Here is a 19,785-nt window from a genome sequence, read left to right as displayed (position 1 = left end):
TTTTCTATAATTCTAAATTTGTTAAGATTACCTATCTGTTCTTCAGGGTCTACACCCTATCTCCATAGAAAGAACAGGGGTTGGCAACTAATACCCCATTATGAAAATAATACCTTATTTATATGTAATATTTTTAATGGTTTATAAACTATATTTCATGCATATTAACTCATTTCATCCATACAACCCTGCTTGATTTCCAACATAGGCTTTTGAATCTTCACTTTCTGAGTCTCAGAAAGGTTAAGTGATTTTTCTTAGGTCATAGAATTGAGGAGATTTTCATTTTTTTTTGAGACAGAGTCTCATTCTGTTGCCCAGAGTAGAGTGCCCGTGGCATCAGCCTAGCTCACAGCAACCTCAAACTCCTGGGCTCAAACAATCCTTCTGCCTCAGCCTCCTGAGTAGCTGGGACTACAGACATGCACCACCATGCCAGGCTAATTTTTTCTGTATATTTTTAGTTGTCCAGCTAAGTTCTTTCTATATTTAGTAGAGATAGGGTCTTGTTCTTGCTCAAGCTGGTCTCGAACTTTTGAGCTCCTGAGCTCAAACGATCCACCCACCTCAGCCTCCCAGAGTGCATAAGCTACCACACCCGGCCCGAATTAAGCAGAGTTAAGCACAGATGTTCCCATTCTTAGTTCAATATTTTTTCTATCATATTTAGCCTCTGAAGGATGTACCCATCTTCTTTAAAATGTTAGTAAGAAGCAACTTTTAATTAAAAGATATTTTTACTGATTTGAAAGATGTTTCAATGAATATTTACTATTTTATTTTATGTGAAGATTAATTTCAAAGATTATTAGAAAGGTTTAATAGGTTTTCAAACATTAACTGATGATTGTCCTTTTATTTGAACTTGTTATTTAATATCCTTTGCTTATTTACCTATTGGAAACTATAAATTCTTTATATGTTTTTGATGGTAATACTTTATATGTTTCAGTTACTATAAATATTTCCTCTATTTTCTTTTTCTTTTGTTTTTCTTTTTACTGTTTTTCATTAAAAATCGATACTTGGTTGTGAAATATTTCTTGTAATTTATTTATCTCTTTAAAGGTTAGGAAATTATTTTTCCTCAGTAGTTGGAATAGTATTCTACTCTTTCTTAAAAATTTTTTCCAGTGATTGGTTTTATACATTTATGACAATTTTTCTATTTGTCCAATTATGTTTAGGTTATCACATATTAAAATCTTACACATATTAAGCTCATGTTATTCTTTATTTTCTATAAGCCATCATTTCTGCTTTTGTGCAAATATCTCATGACTTTAGAATTTTTGCTTTATAATTTTACTATGTTTTTAATTAGATTACACATTATTAGAATTATCCTGCAATTGTATGTAAAAAATTTTCTTTAAAGTGTTTTTCCCCATAGGTGTGTTTTGCCATTAGATTCAAGATAGCTACATAAATATGATTAAAACATCAAATATAAGAATAAAGCACTCTTTGTAGTTATAATAATGAAATGAAAATCAAAATGTTTATGAAGTTGTCCTTGGAATTTGGTATTACTTTTACTCTAACTTGTGTCTTTTCTAAAGTTCCTTTAATGAAATAATTTTGTTTTTAGTGAGCCATTACTGTGTCTGTGCGCGTGTGTGTCTGTCTGTCCGTCTGTCCATGGGTGTATCTTTAAAACAATTTTTAAAAAATTGCTGGGAACATTATTTTTTGGTACTATTAAGTAAGCTCAAATCTCATTTTTGATTGGATAAATTATTTCTATCAGTATTATAACCCTTACAACATTCATGTTGTTTGGTGTTATTTTGTGGGTTTTTTGTTTTGTTTTAAGTTATTTTGCTCAGTGTTCTGTAGTAACTGTGTTCTTTATACTGTATCTGATATGATAGCAAAGAAGATTGATACTTCAGAATGAGTTCAAATGTGGTTGTTGTGATAAGCCTGAATCTTTGCAATATAATTTATTTTAATTTCAGAATGAGTTTAAATGTGGTTGTTGTGATAAGACCCAACCTTTGCAATATAATTTACTTTAATTTCAAAGGTAAAATTTTTGTTGAATGGATTCTAAAAGGGCATTTTTTTCTCTCTAAGATTACTGTTTATCAGCCTTCTAGATAACCCTCTATGACCACAATTTTATATTCTGATTATTTGCTTTTGCAAAAAGCCTTTAAGTCTGAATTTCTTAATCAGGCAAGGATATGGGGAAGAATCAAATGTGGAGCTTTTTAGATAGCATAATTTTATGATTGTGTTCTGAGAATGGCCTCAAGAAATAATATATAAGTAAGTAACTAAAAATTTAAAAGTCAGCAGACTGGGAAAATTCTCATAACAGGTATAGTAGGCAAATAGTGACTATTATTATATAATTATAAATACAGAGTAATTTAAGAAAAAGATAAGGAAGCAAAAATTTTATACAGATTCTCAAGAGGAAATATTGTTAATAAACATGGCTTTGTCACCTAAAAATTCAGATTAGATCATCAATAAGAACATATTTCTTATAGCAGCACATAAAATATTCGAAACAATGGTAATATCCAGTGCTGTCTATGGTTAGATTACTCCTGCAGATTACTTTAGGAAAAACATACAAAGTCGTATAGCCCTTTTGAAAAGTAGTTTGATAATTAGTATTAAGAAACTCAGAAGTATTACTTTGATCTAATAATTCTATCTTTGATTCTTTCCCAAGGAAATAATTCTAGATATTTAAAATCTTTACATATAGAGCTGTTTAAAGTAGTTATTTATTGTAACAAATATTCCATATTAAGGAGAAGGTTAAATAAGTTTTTGGTTCATTCATTTGTTGAAATATTGGGCAGCTGTCAAAAATTGATATTTATAAGAACTATAATAGGATGGGTAAGTATTTATAACATTAAGTTAATAAGGGATTATAAATAACTATAATTAAAAGAAAAAGAACAAAACTCATGGGTAGATTTAAAAATAATATAATAAACATTTACTTTTTCTTAATTTCTTTCTTTTTTTTTTTTTGGGAGATGTGGTCTTGCTGTGTTGCTCAGGCTTGTTATAAACTTCTGGACTCAAGCAATCCTCCTACCTTCGCCTCCCCCATAGCTGGCATTACAGGGACATGCAACTGTACCTGGCTAGCAGACATTTACTTTTAAGGTCAATCAAGATATTAAATATGTTAGAAACTTCTGAGGATTGCTTGTAATTTTTTGGAGACATATATCTAATCTGAGTGGTGTTCTTTGCAAAGTTGGTGTGTAGGAGGGGGAGCCACTTTCATTGTTAAGTAACTTTAGCCAGCTGCCCAGCCCCTGTACATCAGTTGTTCCTTTCTTTGTTCTTTCTCACATAAACTTCCAGGGGGAGGATATATGCTATTTTGGTGTTACTTGAGAATTTGGGAATTTATAAATTTTTCAGACGTACTTCTGGAAATTCCAGTGATCCACTTGGCAGTGGTTGCCTCTATGTTGTAGGATTATATGATTTCTCCCCTTTAAAAATTTCTCTGATTTACAGAAATTCTTTAGCAAGTATGGTCTTTTTTTGTTAAGATTATCCAGTTACTAGTTAATAATCTTTGCATTAAACTCTTCTTCCTGAGATAATATATTTTGCTTTTCCTACGTGTCTCATGTGCTGTTAATCTCATCCATACATTGTGTATTTCACCTGTAGAATTGGATTTGTGCCTTTATTATCTATATCTTTACTTAACATGTTCAGTCTTTTCTTTTTTTGAATATATGGATTGCAGTTATAATAACTGTTCCAATGTTCTTGTCCAATAACACTATAATCTGTGCCATTGGCTCATACTTACTTTATATTTAATGGAAAAATATTAAAAAAATGCAAAAAACATATTTTTATTATGTGTAAGCTATAATACTGCCCACCAAACTTAAGAATTAGAATATTAAACATTTGTTGTATTACCTATATCTCTGCTAACTTTTCCGAATGTTATTAATGTTTGTATGTGTCCCAAATAATATATTTAGTCTCATATTTTTAAAAACTTAATGAGAATTATTTCTTGCTGTGTGTATTCTTCTAAAACTTGTTCTTTTTCCTTAACATTATGTTATTGAGTCATTGATATTGATATGTATAACCCTGCCATTTGTTTGTTTTTACTCCTCTATAGTAGTACTTTGAATGAATACATTACAATTTTATTTTTTTGTTCTCCTGTTGATGATGATTTGGGTTTTCAGCTTTATTTTGTTTTCAATTAAGTTTTCAGCTTTATTTTGTTTTGCTAAAAACATTCTTATACGTGTCTTCCAATATACACCTAGGAATGGAATATTTTGGTCATAGAGGGATACTCATGTAGAGCATTATTAGATCATCTAAAATTGTTTTCCAAAATGGTTTACTAATTTACAATGTTCATATATATGTAAAACATACATATGTTTATATGTACACATACATATTATATGTGTACATGTATACATGCATATACACATGTATGGATAACACTACAAATGCACTTCATGGCCAAATACATTCACTTTGGTGTATTTTTTGTTTTGTTTTAAGATTATTTATTCTCGAAAGTAGAACCATTGATTTAGAGGGTATGAACTTTTTTTCTGTTGGGCTTGCCACCTTATTTTAATTTTTGTATTATTTTTTATGACTTCCTATTTACTCTTTAAATTTAGTTGTATTTATTATGAAAGTTACACATGTAAAATATACTCAAATTGTTCTACAAATTTGTCATTAAAAAATGTCAATCCCCTGTCCTCTTCTCCACCCCTTTTACTGTTTCTGTCTTATTTGGAACATTTAACTCCAGAATAAAGTTATTTATTAAATAGAAAACATTTTGGAAACTATATTTTAAAAAATATCGATTTTGAAAGGGAACTGTGTTCAACAGCAAATCTGTATTTCTTTGAAGAAATTATATGATATTTTGATACCTTGATATTTATTCAATATTGAAATACTTAAATGTGTGTGTTTTTTAAAACAGATTATCTTTCTCAAGGAATAGATCTTTCTGGAATAGAAGTAATAGAAAATGATCTGCTTTTTATTGCAAGAGCTCGACTTGAAGTGGAAAATCAAGCTAAGCGTCTATTGGAGCAAGGTGTAGAGACTCAGGTAATAAAAATATCACTTTTTTAATGTGAAAAATGTCATAGTACAGATGAACATTTGACTTCAATTCAAAAAAGTAATACATATCTTCATTTTATTATGGAGGAAGTATGTCTACAATTTAAATTGAAGAGTAAGACATTTATAAGGAAAATTTATTTAATACATATCTAATATGTTTAATTCTAAAATAGACCTAAGATATATAACATGAAATATATGATGTGCATATGCAGATAGGTAGCTCGTTAATACCTGTTGAGCTGCTTGTTTTGTCCAAGGCACTGTTACTCATTTTGAGCCTTTTAACAACCCATAGAATGGGAGAAAATATTTGCGACCTACCCACCTGACAAGGAATTAATAACCAAGATATACAAAAAACTGAAATGACTTGATAGGAAAAAAGCAACTAATCCAGTTAAAATGGGCAAAAGATCCGAATAGACATTTTTCAAAAGAAGATATACAAATGGCCAACAGATTTATGAAAGAAGACTCAGCATCACTAATCGTCAGAAAAATGCAAAACAAAACTATGATATGATATGTCACCCCAATTAAAAAGACAGGCAATAATAAATTCTGGATCGAATTTAGAGAAAGGGAACCTTTCATATACCATTGTTGGGAATGTAAATTAGTACATCCACTATGGAGAACAGTATGAGGTTCCTTAAGAACTAAAAATAGCACTCCTGTATGCTCCAGCAATTCTGGGTATATATTCAAAAGAAAGGAAACCACTATTATTACTGAAAGCTCAGCACTTGTTCCCAGGCCACATCAGAACGAGGATAAGTTGTTTTAGAAGGCCAGCAATGGGGAGGATGGAGACTTCTGTCTAAAATGACATCCTCCTCATAGTAAGCAGAAATACGGAGCTTTTAAAGAGAGGATTCTTACTTCTAGGCTATTGTTGTTTAACCACAGTCGATGATTCTGATCATCCCATCTCCCCCGAAAATCTGGTGACCAGGATCTCCTCCGGACAGTTGAGCTGAGCCATCTCCTATAGCACAGAAAACCAAGGACACTTCCCTGCCTCTCCAACCACTGGCCTGAGGCAGGGATGCAGGTCCTAGTTCTACAAAAGGAGTGGGGGTTGTTTTAAAGAGACAGAAAATATTTTTGCCATTTTTTTCAGGCCATTCCCTCTGTTACTGTATATTGAAGAGATATATGCAATCTTGTGTTTATTGCAGCACTATTCACAATAGCCAAGATATGGAATCAACCTAAGTTTCCATCAACAGATGGATAAAGAAAATTTGACACATATATATAATGGAATATTAGCCATAAAAAAGAACAAAATCCTGTCATTTGCAGCAACATGAATGAACAAGGATGGAACTAGAGGACATTATGTTAAGTGAAATAATCCAGGCACAGAAAGTTAAATTTTGCATGTTCTCGTTACAGTAGGAGCCAAAAAAAAAAAATGAACTCATGGAGAAAGAGAGAAAATGGAGAATGATAATTACCAGAGGCTATGAAGGGTAGCAGGGAGGAAGGGGACCGTAAAGTAGGGATGGTTAATGAGATAAAAATACAGCTATATAGAGTTAATAAGATCTAGTATTTGGCAGCACAATAGGGTGACTATAGTTAACAGTAATTTATTCTATATTTTTAAATAATTGAAAGAGTAGAATTGAAATGTTCCTAACACAAAGAAATGATAAATGGTCAAGGTGATGGGCCCCAGTTACCCTAATTTGATCATTACATACTATATATTTTACCCTATAAATATATACAACTATTATATGCCCATAATAATTAAAAATTAAAAAAATTTTTGACTTGAGATTTTTTGTAAGGTATCATTTTCCTGATGCTTAATTTTCTGAATCACAAGAAACTCAAAGGTATTGATGTATTAGAATCAACAAATTAGAATTAAATCTCAGTTCTACACTTGTATTACATCCATATATTTTCTCCATTGGTATTGGACCCAGATATAATTATTAATATTTAGAGTTATTTTTATATCCTTTAAATCAGGAATTTCATTTTGTGCATTTGTATTAGACAAAATTAATATTAATACTCAGTTCTTCAAGTAGTCTCTAAATCAGGAAGGTACTTATTTGACTTCTGATTCTTAACTAGCTGTAATTTTAAAAATATAACTGAATAAATTGCTTTTTAAAATTTTTTGAATTGAATATTATATGCATAATAAAAGTGAACAAGTCATAAATGTACTTACAGAATGAAATACAGTGCAAACGTATCTGTGAAATCAAAACCTAGGTTAAGAAATAGGACACTACATCATTCCCAGAGTCTCTTCACCCCCTTTCAGAATTACTGCTCTCTCTCCCTTTCCCAAAGGTAACCATTTTTTTAACTTCTAACACTAAACATCAGTTTTAGTTGTTTTGCCAATTATGTTTTAACTCTAGGTCTATCTATGAAGATAAATAGATGCTTATATTGTTAAAAAAAATAAAGTATTCTATATTACATAAGAGAAAATAACTTTTTTAGATACTTGAAAGAGAAGGAAATAATGAAATAATAAATAATAATCAAATTTTTTGCCTGGAATTAAACAAGGAAAGACAGTTGCCTTCCTAAGAAGTGCCTTCAAGGTTTGACTCTGTAACCTTCCATCCTATATAAATTATACCTTCTTGGGGTTTTAAACTAAGAATTGACTTCCTGTAACCTATATTGTCCAACTCCTCATAGGTTTGCTTTCATCTCCTACAACTTTTTCTCTTGTCCATGACTTAGGCAGTACTTTTTCTCTCTATTTCAAATCCCATAATCCTGGATGTTAGCAGTACCTATGGAGATGGTTATTCTCATGCATTGAGCTCACAGTTCTTTTACATCCACTGTCCCAAAATTGAGTCTAGTGCCCTTCTCTTCTGTTATACTTTAGCATCTTTTCCCCATTATCAACAGTGGATGTTGTCTCATTAGCATTTGCTCTAAGTTTCCAGTGTCTCATTGACTGTGGACACCTATTTTCTCTTCCCTCTCATTTTCTTGATCCTATTATAGCTCAATTCTTTTATTCATTTAGAACATCAATCTTTTAACTCATTTAATACAGCGTGCCTTTACTACTTGCTGGTTTTTTACTTGTTAACCATGTCTGTCCCCTTCTCAGGCTCTAGTATATTAAGTTGATCTAAGAGCTGTCTCTTCTCCTGTTCTCCTGACTTAGTGATTCTCAAGCTTTTGCATGCATCAGAATTGGTGCGAGGACTTGTTAAAACACAGATAGCTGAGCGCAACACCCCAAGTTTCTGACTTTGTAGGTCTGGCACCAGACAGGATTGCCTTTGATGATATCCTCACATTCTTTCCCTGTTGCCTTCCTACTAATCTTGCACAGCAAAATGCCATCTGCGGATCACTGAACATGTATCCCTATTTTGCTTCTATGCCTAGGTTTCTCAGTGCTGTTTACAAACAAAACAAACAAAAACCAGACAACTATAAGATTGATGTAACTAAAATTTATAGTTCTGAAATGCAGCTGGGCTCTCATTATTTTTTATTATGTGTAGTTCCCCCTTCCATTTCACAAAGGTTTCAAATTTTCTTTATTCACTGTAAACCTTTAGTCCAGTTCCTTTTCTCTTATTGTCATAAGATCTTGTCTCACTCTTCACAAAGAAAATGAAAGTTATGAGGCATGGGTTTTTTCAACTTCCTGCCAATTTTATTCTCAAAGATGCAATTCCATCAGATCGCTTACCTTCCTCTTAAAGATGAATTCCACACCACTGTAGCTGCCCTGCTCTGTACTTTGCTCTTTGACTCATCTGAATCTTCAAACTTTCCCTTTCTATTAGCAGCATACAAAGATACTAAAGTTTCTCCCACTTAAAAAGAAAAAGGAATCTTCATTTTTAACTATTTATGTAGTCATATCTTCTTATGTAGCTATTTCTCTTGACTTGACATTCAAACTGTTTGGAAGAATTGACCTCTCTTACTGTCTCCTTTTCCTTCTCATGTAGTCCCTCAGTCTATACTATTCTGGCTCTAACATGCCTTCAATAAATCTACTTTCAGGGAGTTCTCCGTGAACTCCCAATTTCCCCAAAGACTTGACCTTATTTGCTTTTCTCAAATATTTGACATTGGTGACCATTTTAACTGCAAGACACCTCCTCTTTTAGTTTCTCTAATCCCAGTCTTTCCCATTTTTCTTCTTTTTCTCTTAACATTACTCTTGGGTTTCTTGCCTGTTCTTATCAACTTCTGCTTACTTCCTTAATGACTGTGTTTCCTGTGTATGTTTGACCTCTTTTTACTCTAAATGCTTTTCCTTGAAAATCTCATATATTCCTATCGTACATTCCCATTTGCTGATAACTTTCAAATCTCAATCTGCATCCCAGATCTCTATTCTAAATTTTGGCTCTGTATATCTCCCTGCCTATAGAATGCTTATATTGATTGGTTAAGGTATGTTTATAGAGAACAGAATCTACTTTAGCAAGTTTTAATAGACAGGGATTTATCATGGGATATTATTGGGAGGGCTCAAGAAAAAGACCATAATCTGAGTATCACGAAATTACTATACGATGCAGAATTGGGTAACTTGGGCAGATTTTGCTTCTTCCATGTCAGGAAACTGCCCACTGTTTTTGTTATCCTTCAATGCAGTTGAAAGCTTCAGAGCCGTATTTCCTCTGACATGATCTAGGTCAGCAAAATGGATGCCCTCTATTCTGCCTTTTGATTCTTATGAAGCTAAGGACTATATACATCAGAACCTTGTCAGAAAAAGCATACTAAAATGAAGCTAGAATGTGTGTTTAGCAAGCTCATTCGTAGTATCATTCATATTATTCCATGTGGACATTGCAGTGACTTTCTAATTCAGAATATTAAAAAACAGTGTTGTCACATGTATCTTCTCCTGTGTTCATGGAAACTTAGGAATCAGCTAATCTAAGGACCAACAAACTTTTTCAAGGAGGCAGACAGTAATTATTAGTTTAGACTTTTGGAGCCATTTAGTTTCAGTTACAGCTACAGAACTCTGCTTTTGTAGCAGGAAAGCAGCCATAGATAGTATGTAAATTAGCTTGGTTATATTCCATTAAAAGTTTATTTATAAAAATAAGTGATGGGCCAGATTTGTCCCATGGGCATAGTTCATTGATCGCTGGTCTAATCTGAATGTTCTTGTCTTCCCTTAGCTTTCTCACCCTGATTACTATAGTTGTCTCCTATTAGTGTCTCTAGTTTCCATTTAATAGTCATACTGTCTCCAGAATGATCTTAATATAAAGGATATCTAATTATGTCTATTTACCACTTAAAATTCTTCAACAACTTTCAATACAAAAGAGAAAGTATTTTCTGGGATAGTTATTCCTAAGTATAGCATATTTTAGACATTTCATTATATTGTGTACATTTTAACAGTTGTCAAATTTGACTTCAGTTTTTAACACATTGACTGCCACACTAGTAAAAAATTTTCCTTAGGGCCATAGTGTTTTATTATGAAAATAGAATAAAAAGTTTGAGAACAAAATGATCCTTTCTAATTTAATGAAAAGTTTATTTTTTTATTGTTTTCTGTGTGAGTTACATGCAACTGAAAAATAATTCTTGCTCTTCCAAGGTGAAGAGACATGTGAGTTACATATGCTTCACAAGGCCCTGGATTCAAAACTATCATGAGTTAAATACAATTCACATGGCAGTTAATGTGTTAAGTTCATATTAAAAATGAAGAGACTTACAAACTTTTAGGAAATTAATATTCCTTAAATATTGATAGTTTTATTATATGTCCACGTTACCAAAAGCTTGGCCACTTGTCCACGAGGCCGAAGCAGAAGAACCAGGACAAACAGTTTGAGGAGGAAGGAAAGAGAGTTTCCTTTGCCAACAAAGAAGGAAATATGGTAAACCTTCTCATCTCAAAATCCCAAATTTCCTGAACATAGGTGGAAATATAGAGCTTTTAAAGGCAGGGTTCTCAGCTCAGGCAATTACTGTGGTTAACTATTGTAAAACTCCCATCTCTGCCAAAAACAAAACTTGTGAACTCTACCAGCCACCCACTTACAGGGCTGGCACCACCTGGGAGTTTTAACAAAAGACTTAACCTGCCTCAGGGGTACAGCCCAGGCTGCAGTTCCCAAAACACTAGGGGAAGTTTTTGAGGCCATTCCCTCTGGTTACATCTAGACTATATAAAGTTAATCAAGAGATTATTAAAGTACATGACTGTTATTCTTTAAGCAGTGGCATGTTTTTAATCAATAAGATTAAGTTAAAAAGATAAAAAGTATAAAAGTAATGTTTGTCTACATGGGCAGATGTGAAGTGATCTGCATAGATCTTAGAAAACAGGAGTCAGAGAGCTATATTTTATTGTATGTCTCAGCACGGTTCATAGGAAGATATATTCTGCTCAGACCTATGTCTATCACAAAGTTAGATTTCTGGCTTTTCAGATCTGAGAGTATTAAACCCTTAATTAATAATGATGTCACTAAGATAATGCTTCTTGGGAACCAGGGTGTCTTAGTGGAAAGATCCTGTGTTTTGGCACTACTGCCTTTTCTTGTTGGAGAGCAACAAGACAGAGATGTCATCCAGCTGTGTCAGCTGGCTGTTTAGGAATTAAGAGTGAAACTAACCTTTATTGAAGGCCTGTTCTTAGCCACATTTTGTGTTAGTCACTTTACATTTGTTATCTCAATTATAATAATAGATCTGTGAGGAAGATATAATTATCCACTTTCTATATGTTTAGGGAAACAAAGACATGGAAAGGTTAGGAAATTAACTGAAGATTATACAGCTGGCAAGTGGTAGAATCATGATCTGGGCCTGCTTTCCCCTTTTCTTTAATAAGACCAAGCAGTTTATTCTAATTTTGTTAAATAATTACATTGAAAATTATTTGACAGTTTGTAAAGCAATTTATGTTGAAAAAGGAATTTTTATAGCATAAAATTTTTTTAGGAACTCTCCATATGATGAATAATCTAAACTAGTCTCTCAGTATTCTTTAGAATTTTTGTTCTCTGGCCAACTTTTTTTTCTCCATCCTTTGAAATTACTATTTTAGACTTTCTCTTCTTTCCTTCAACCTTCCCCCTGTCGCTATATCCCCCATTTTACTCTGAGCAGATGCTCCTAATTTCCACTTCACAGAGAGGCCTCTCACACCACCTGTGCTCTAAATCCTATTTTCTTCTATTTTCTTGGAACCTTGTCTTGTTGATATTTCCATCTCTAATTTCCATCTTCATCCTCTCCCTTGTGCTATCTCCTCCTCATCTGCATTTAAACATGCACATTTTATGGCACTCTCCCTAAGTTCTCTGCTTTTCAGTCTCACAAGCTTGCTTTTAGTTTTTCACATCCCGTTTTCCTTCCTTTGTGCTCTTTTTATGCCCGGAATACTCTTTCCACTTCCTATTAAAACAGACACTGCAGCTTATATGTACTTTATTCTCAAATTATATTCTCCCATTTATCAGAATTCATTGAAATAGTTAAATGTATAATTAATATTTGCCTAGCAGAGAGTTCCTGTGGCTGAAAAGCTAAAAATAAAATTATTATAAGTATATGCTGAAAGAATTACAGTATTTTAATTTTGAAGTACTGTTACATTCATGAGGTGTTTTACAGGCTTGTAGCCTGAATAGATGTTCAGTAAACAAAGAACTTCTGAAAAATTACATCATATCACTTACATTTAATAATCAATTTGATCTCTCAAAAGTGTTGATCCTTTTTATTGAGTATGTAGTTGATGGCCATTATTTTCAATATCAGTTAATTGCACAACTTAAAAAGCATAAGAGTTTTTAGTGCTATCTTTACCAGTTGTAAAAATCAATGGTAGTTAAGAACACCAAAAATTCTCCATTTCTTTTGTCTTCAGTGATTGTAGTTGATTTGGTTATTGGCTGAGAAGTCAGTGAGGTTTTTTTTTTTTATTGAATTTCTGTTGTCTAATGGAATCATGTTAAAGAAAGAAATGTATCCTGTTTCCTCTACTTCATTGTATTCTGCCCTTCCTAAAATGGTAATAATAGTAATAATAATAGAGCCACCCAACTGTAATTTACAGGTATGTTGTCACTTTAGTTGCATGGCTTCTAAATGTTTGTGTGCCCTCCAAATTCATATGTTGCAGTCTTAAATACCAAGGTAATGATATTAGGAAGTGGGCCTTTGAAAGGCAATAGGATTAGTGTCCTTAGAAAATACTTCCTCCACTTTTCATTAACCTGACACTCTTACTCCACCCTTCATTTCACTCAGAGACTGAAAAAGCTCCTTATCTCTTTTGCCATGAGAGATCACAACAAGCAGATGTCCTTGTATGAAGCAGGAAGGTGGACCCTCACCAGATACCCAATCTGCTGAACCTTGATCTTGAACTTGCCAGTCTCCACAATTGTGAGAAAGAAATCTTTGTTGTTTATAAGCCACCCAATCTATGATACTTTGTTATAGCAGTCAGAAAAGATTAGGACAGTAGCCATTTCTTTATTATCTGAAACAACTGTTTATTAAAAGAAAGTTAGTGCAATTTCTTTTTTTAGCATTCCTTTCCAAACCAAAATTTTTTTAGTAAATGCAGATAATCTCTTTCATCATTACTGTTTTTCCCTAGTTAATTGGTTAAGTGCACTGTATTCATTTGTAGGCTTTAAATAACTTTGTAGTATTATAAAAATTCTACAACAGTGTTACAAAATTTCTATTTTCAAAGTCATAAACTAAATGAATATTTAGATACAGAAGAGCTGTTTTTTCTTGCTATAAAAATATATAAATAAGCTTCTGACTTCACAAAAGCTTTATTATTTCTGTATGGAAAAAAATTTATAGTGATATTACTACCACTGTATTTACACAAAGTTTGGAAAGACTGATGATTTACAGCACATCTTCTGGGGAAGCATGGTGTATCATCCTAGTAGAAAAAACATTGTTCAACTCTATAGGCAGTCTTTTTCACAGCGTAGGACTGGGTATGCAGATGCCTGCAGCTCTTCCCTGAAGCTCCTTTCTCTGTTTTCTACTGACCCTTGAAATCTTTCACTGACAGAAGCCAAACAGAAAAAGAGAGAGGGCCTTATAGTATTTTCAGGATTGCAGCAGACTCCATTACCTTAAGCTTTAACTAGCTTTCAAAAATAGGTGATAGAGATTTTAATCTGGACGAGTTCCTGCATCACCATAGATACCAGGCCCCCACAGTGAAATGATGACATTTTAATTAGGAAGATGGCTTTAACTTATGAATTATAAGCTTTCCCAGTAAACAAGTAGGAGACTTTCTGCAGGTTCAGAGCTGAGGAAGATAATGTACTTGCTTTTAGAGGTCCTCACTGATGAGGGTCTCTGTGTTTCATTCTTTCAGAGTTTTGTACCTGGCTATAATCTCCCCTGTGGTAATTGTTGCTAGTGATAGTAACAAAACATGTATAAACTTGCCTTTTCCCTAAGGCAGAAAGCCACCTTGGTCAAGCCCAGAGTGTCCTGGTGTTCATTGGTTGTCAGCTGTAAGTACCCTGACAACATGGTTTAGACAGGGTTTTTCTAAGGTAATAATGTAGAATTCAAGTTCAATAGATAAGTGTCTACATAGCATACAATAAGACATTCTGATAGTATGAGTTTTTCTTTTTTTTTACTTTTATGGTAGGAAATTCTGAATTATTTCTAGTAAAGAGACCAGTTCAAATGTATGTGTTCAGTGGAATCTGTGGAAGTTAAGCATTTTTTTAAAGCTTCAAACAGTAGTTCCTGGCAAAGTTAAACACTGATTCCTTTTGAAGTTAACTGTAGTAAGTAGTTCAGCAGGCAACAGTTCTTTTGTGACCTCTTCCTTCTCTCATGGACCTAACAAATACCAGTAGTAGACTCTCTCCATTCATTGCTTTGTCAAGCCTTAAGAAGTTTAGCTTTCGTATCTTTAGCTGCTAGAAAATTTTCTGGCTCATCTTGTGAATTCTAGAATAGATCTCATCATTTTAAGTCTATGGCAACTCTTTTGTATATTTGGTCCCAATATTGTTTTTGCCACTTACAGAGTTTCAATAAATTTTCAGCTCTTGTAAAAAGTGGGTTTTTTTGGCACATAGTAAACAACTTGGAAGAGTGATTATAGTAAGAACTCTTCCAGTTACACATATCCAAAAGTTTCATGTGTCTGTCTTTTATGAAATTCAGTTGATAATTTGACATTGTTCCACCCAGTATTTGTCTGTTTGTGCCTATCACTATTACCTTTCTTTAGATATAATAAAGACTTGGGATGGGGTACATTGACATTTAATTAGATTAGCTTTATGACACGTATAAATAATAATTTTAAAAATTACTCTTCCACACTTTCTCTTTAAAGATAATATATTGTTATATAATGTTAATAATAGTAATGTTATTGAGCCAAGTGCAGTGGCTTATGCTTATAATCCTAGTGACTCAGGAGGGGATAGCAAGTGGATCACTTGAAGCCAGGAGTTTGAGAATAGCCTGTGCAGCATAGTGAGACCCTGTTTCTAGAAAGAAAAAAAAATTATCTGAGTGTAGTGGCATGTGCTATTCTGGAGGCTGAGGTTGGATGATCCCTTGAGCCCAGGAGTTCAAGGCTGCAGTGAACTATGATTGTACCACTGCATTATAGCCTGGATGACAGAGTGAGACCACTATTTTCTTTTTCCTTAAAAAAAAAAAAATAGTAATGTTAATTTGTGCTGGCATAGTGTTTTATAATTTTAAAAGATATTTTTCAACATTTAAATTTCTCTAAAGCTTAATCTTGTTTATTGTATCCTTCTTATTTCATCCTTAAATTTGAATGGAAATTTATTTGAACTCTCATTTAATACTCAAAATCAGGAATTGGCAGACTAGGGCCTGTCGCCTATTTTTGTATGGCCCAAGTGCTAAGATTTGTTTTTATATTTTCAAATGGTTAGGGAAAAAAAAAACAAACCCAAAACAAAAAACATGCTACAGATACCATGTGTAGTGGGCAAAGCCTAAAATATTCACTATCTTGTTCTTTAAAGAAACTGTATGCTGATCCCCACTTTACATAATTGTGTTTTCTTGGTGGATACTATAATCTTTTCCTCTTTTCTTCCCTCCCCGCTCCTCTTCTTCCCTACATTCACCCTTTCCTCTTTTTAGTATTTCAATTACTATATGATATTTCTCTGTTTTTATTTCACACCAAATAGTAAGGTAATACTGTTATTCTAGTTTCTGTATTACACAGTCATGTTATTTTCTTATTCTTTGACAAAATCTCTTGTCATTAACAACCTACAGTAACATTGGTTACTTTATTATTTTGTTTTATTGCCATCTTGCAGTTTCGATTCACATCTAATTAATTGTCTGCTTTTAGCCTTAGGGTCTTTTGGCATTATTGCTTTCTATAGTTTTCTGGTTCAGTGAATGGCATTTTATTTTCATTTTGCTTTGTAAATAGTTTTTCAATAACTAAGTTTTTATTATATTTTCTACAAAATTCTATTACTGCTGTTTGATTAAAATTTGGTAGTTACTCTTCAGTCTGTGTAATTGTTTTCTGTTTCTCAAAAAAATGTTTATGTTTGGATAACTATGTAATTTTATATAAGCAATCTTGTGCTGGATTTTTATTATATTTAATAATAGTAAATGCTAGATTTTTTATTTTAAATTTTTTTCTTTATAAATTTCTATTTTTTGGTGGATAATTCTATAACATAGATTTTTTATTTTATATAATGAAGAACAAAATGAAGACCCAGGCAACCACTTCGGGTCCTTATAGATTATTTTGTATTTTCCATAGTTTTATATAATTAAGGTTATATAATATGTGCTTCTGTCTGGTTTTATTCATTCAAAATAATTTCTTTTGAGATTCATCCATTGATAGTTTGTTCCTCTTTTATTACTAATTAAGATTTCATTTTATAGAATATGTTTATCCATTCACCTTTTGACGAGCATTGGGTTATTACCAGTTAAGGGCTATGTAAAGAAGGTTACATGAACACTCAATTACAAGTCTTGGGATCAGCATATGTTTTCATTTCTGTTGGGTAAATACCTATGGGAAAAAATGGTTAGGCTCTTGCAAAGAATATTAATTATGTTTACTTCTTAAAGAGACTTCCAGTTTTCTGAAGATGTTCTATTATCTTACATTCCCACTTCAGTACTTCAGAGTTCTGGTTCATCCATATTCTTGTCAACATTTGATGTTGGCAGTCTTTAATTTTAGCCATTTTAGTGAGTGTGTAGGAGATTATTATTGTGGCTTTAATTTGCCTTTTCTTAAAAACTATTGATCTGACCAACTTTTCAAATGCTTAATAGTAAAGGGTCTTTGTCCAGTTTTTAAAGGGTTATTGTCTTCTCATTATTGAGTTGTAAGAATTCTTAATATATTCTGGATGCAAGTCTTTTGTCATATGTATGTATTATTAATATTTTCTCCTGTTATATGGCTTCTGTTTTTTTCTATTAGCAATGTTGTTGAGGTATGATTTGCACACTGTAACATTGTTATGCCCATTACATGTTTAATTCTATTAGTTTTAGTAAGTCTGTCAGTTGTACAACCATCTCGCAACCCAGTTTTAGAATATTGCTGTCACCACAAAAAATTTCCCTCATGTGCTTGCTTACAGTCAGTCCCTCCTGTCACCTCCAAACCCAGGCACTTACTAATCTTGATAGATTATAATTTTTGGCTTGATAGATTTGCCTTTTTCTAAAAATTTCCCATAAATACAATCATATGGTAGATAATCTTATGTATCTAGCTTTTTTCACTTAGCATAATGTTTTTTGTTTTTATTGTTTTGTTTTGTTTTCGAGACAGTCTCACTGTGTTGCCCAGGCTAGAGTGCCATGGCATCAGTCTGGCTCACAGCAACCTCAAACTCCTGGGCTCAAACAATCCTTCTGCCTCAGCCTCCCTAGTAGCTGGGACTACTAGCTGGCCACCATGCCCGGCTAATTTTTCTATATATTTTTTTAGTTGGCCAATTAATTTATTTCTATTTTTAGTAGAGACGGGGTCTCGCTCTTGCTCAGAGCATAATGTTTTATTTAGGTTCATCTTTGTTGTATGTATAAGTAGTCCATTCTTTTTTATTGCTGAGTAATATTCCATTTTATGGACATACTCATTTTGTTTGTGTATTGGTAAGTTGATGGATATTAACTTAGTAGAAATAATACTGCCTTCCCCTCCAAGACTGTCTTTTTGAAAAGCAAAATTTTTTATTTTTGATAAAGTCCAGTTCATCCATGTTTTCTTTTATTATCAAAGAAATTTTTGCCTACCCTAAAAAGTTACAAAGCTGTCTTCCTAAAATTTCTTTTAGAAATATTATAATTTTATCTTTTAATTTTTATGTACAGTGCTAAGTTCATTTTTTCCCATAAAGATATTCAGTTGTTTCAGCACCTTTTGTTGAAAAATATTGTTTTTTTTCTTCTGTTGAGTTACTTCAATGTGAATTTGTGGATACTTTGTCATCTTGAGATTATTTAATTCCCTGTCAATCTTTCTCTTAATGTTTTTAACATCTAATGATTTTTGCCTAAATCTTTTTTTAAATTATTTTTTTTGTCAGATTATAAAAGGATGATTTTCTGTTTTTGTTATTCCTTTGTGTATATTAGCTGTGCTTCTTTTGTAAAGAAGAACTTTCACTCACCAAGTAGGGATCTTTGGTTATCCTGAATTGCTTGAGAGCTTTGCCTTTTGAAAATGATGAGTAAATTAAATTTTTCACTATCATTACCAGTTTACAGAGTAAATGAGTTAGTATAATAATATAATAGTCCCCACCAATGGTAGGAGATGAGATGTGATTTTTGTTTTGCTTTTTTCCCTTTTGTTTAAGAAAAGATATTATGAGCTCATGCATTTTAATATATTGTGTTTCTGTCAATTTGGTGCTATTGGTTACTGACTGCTTGTACGGTAACAACAAGCTAGATTGATAGTGGCTTAAGCAAATAGGGATTTTTCTGGATGTGGATAGTGCTAACATTGTTTCAGGTATTTAATAAGGATTCAGGTCTTTTTTCCATTCTGTCATCCTTAGTGTCCTCTTGCTTGTCCCATCATGGTCACAAGGTAGCTGTCATACCCCTAGGTATTATGTCTGTGTTTAAGGTGCAGAGGTGGGCAGTGCCAGCTGCAAGCCAAAAGGCAGTGTTACAAAATCCTTCCCCAAAATTGCCTCAGCAGACTTGTCCTTATGTCACACTGGCCAGATCTGGTTCACATGGTCATCCCACCTGTCAAGAAGACTATGAAAGCAAATATCTGGCAAAAAAGAGTTATCAACATTGGCTTATGCTCCTCATGAGTCATTGTATAAGGTAGTACATATTGCCACCTTTAGAGAAAATTAGGTTTTTACCAGTAATAAGAAAGGAAGGAGTTTTGGAGAATGGCTCATACATAATACTTGCCATAAATATCTTTGCTAAAGCACAGAATGGCTTTATATATTATATTGTATTTTTTAAACAAGCCATATTTATATATGTAACTTAAAAATTTAATAAAGCATTAAGATTTGGGGGCTTGCCACATTAATTTGTCATGATTATTTTCATTTTCCTATAAAATTCATTTTATTATTGAACACATTTAGTGTCCTATTAATAATTAGCTAATGT

At 32.6% G+C, this 19,785-nt stretch overlaps 1 protein-coding gene across 1 annotated transcript in view; it reads left to right on the top strand.

Annotated features, from left to right (window-relative positions):
- The window catches only part of COG5 (component of oligomeric golgi complex 5), a 299,347-nt gene that overhangs the window by 133,817 nt on the left and 145,745 nt on the right, over positions 1 to 19,785 (top strand). The window contains exon 7 of the mRNA XM_012746191.2: positions 4,976 to 5,106. Within this exon, the coding sequence (XP_012601645.1) occupies positions 4,976 to 5,106 (131 nt within the window). The remainder of the gene's footprint in view (positions 1 to 4,975; positions 5,107 to 19,785) is intronic.

The sequence above is a fragment of the Microcebus murinus genome, chromosome 9 (genome assembly GCF_040939455.1).
Source record: "Microcebus murinus isolate Inina chromosome 9, M.murinus_Inina_mat1.0, whole genome shotgun sequence".
NCBI classification, from domain to species: domain Eukaryota; kingdom Metazoa; phylum Chordata; class Mammalia; order Primates; family Cheirogaleidae; genus Microcebus; species Microcebus murinus.
This window is presented reverse-complemented; position numbering and strand designations above follow the sequence as displayed.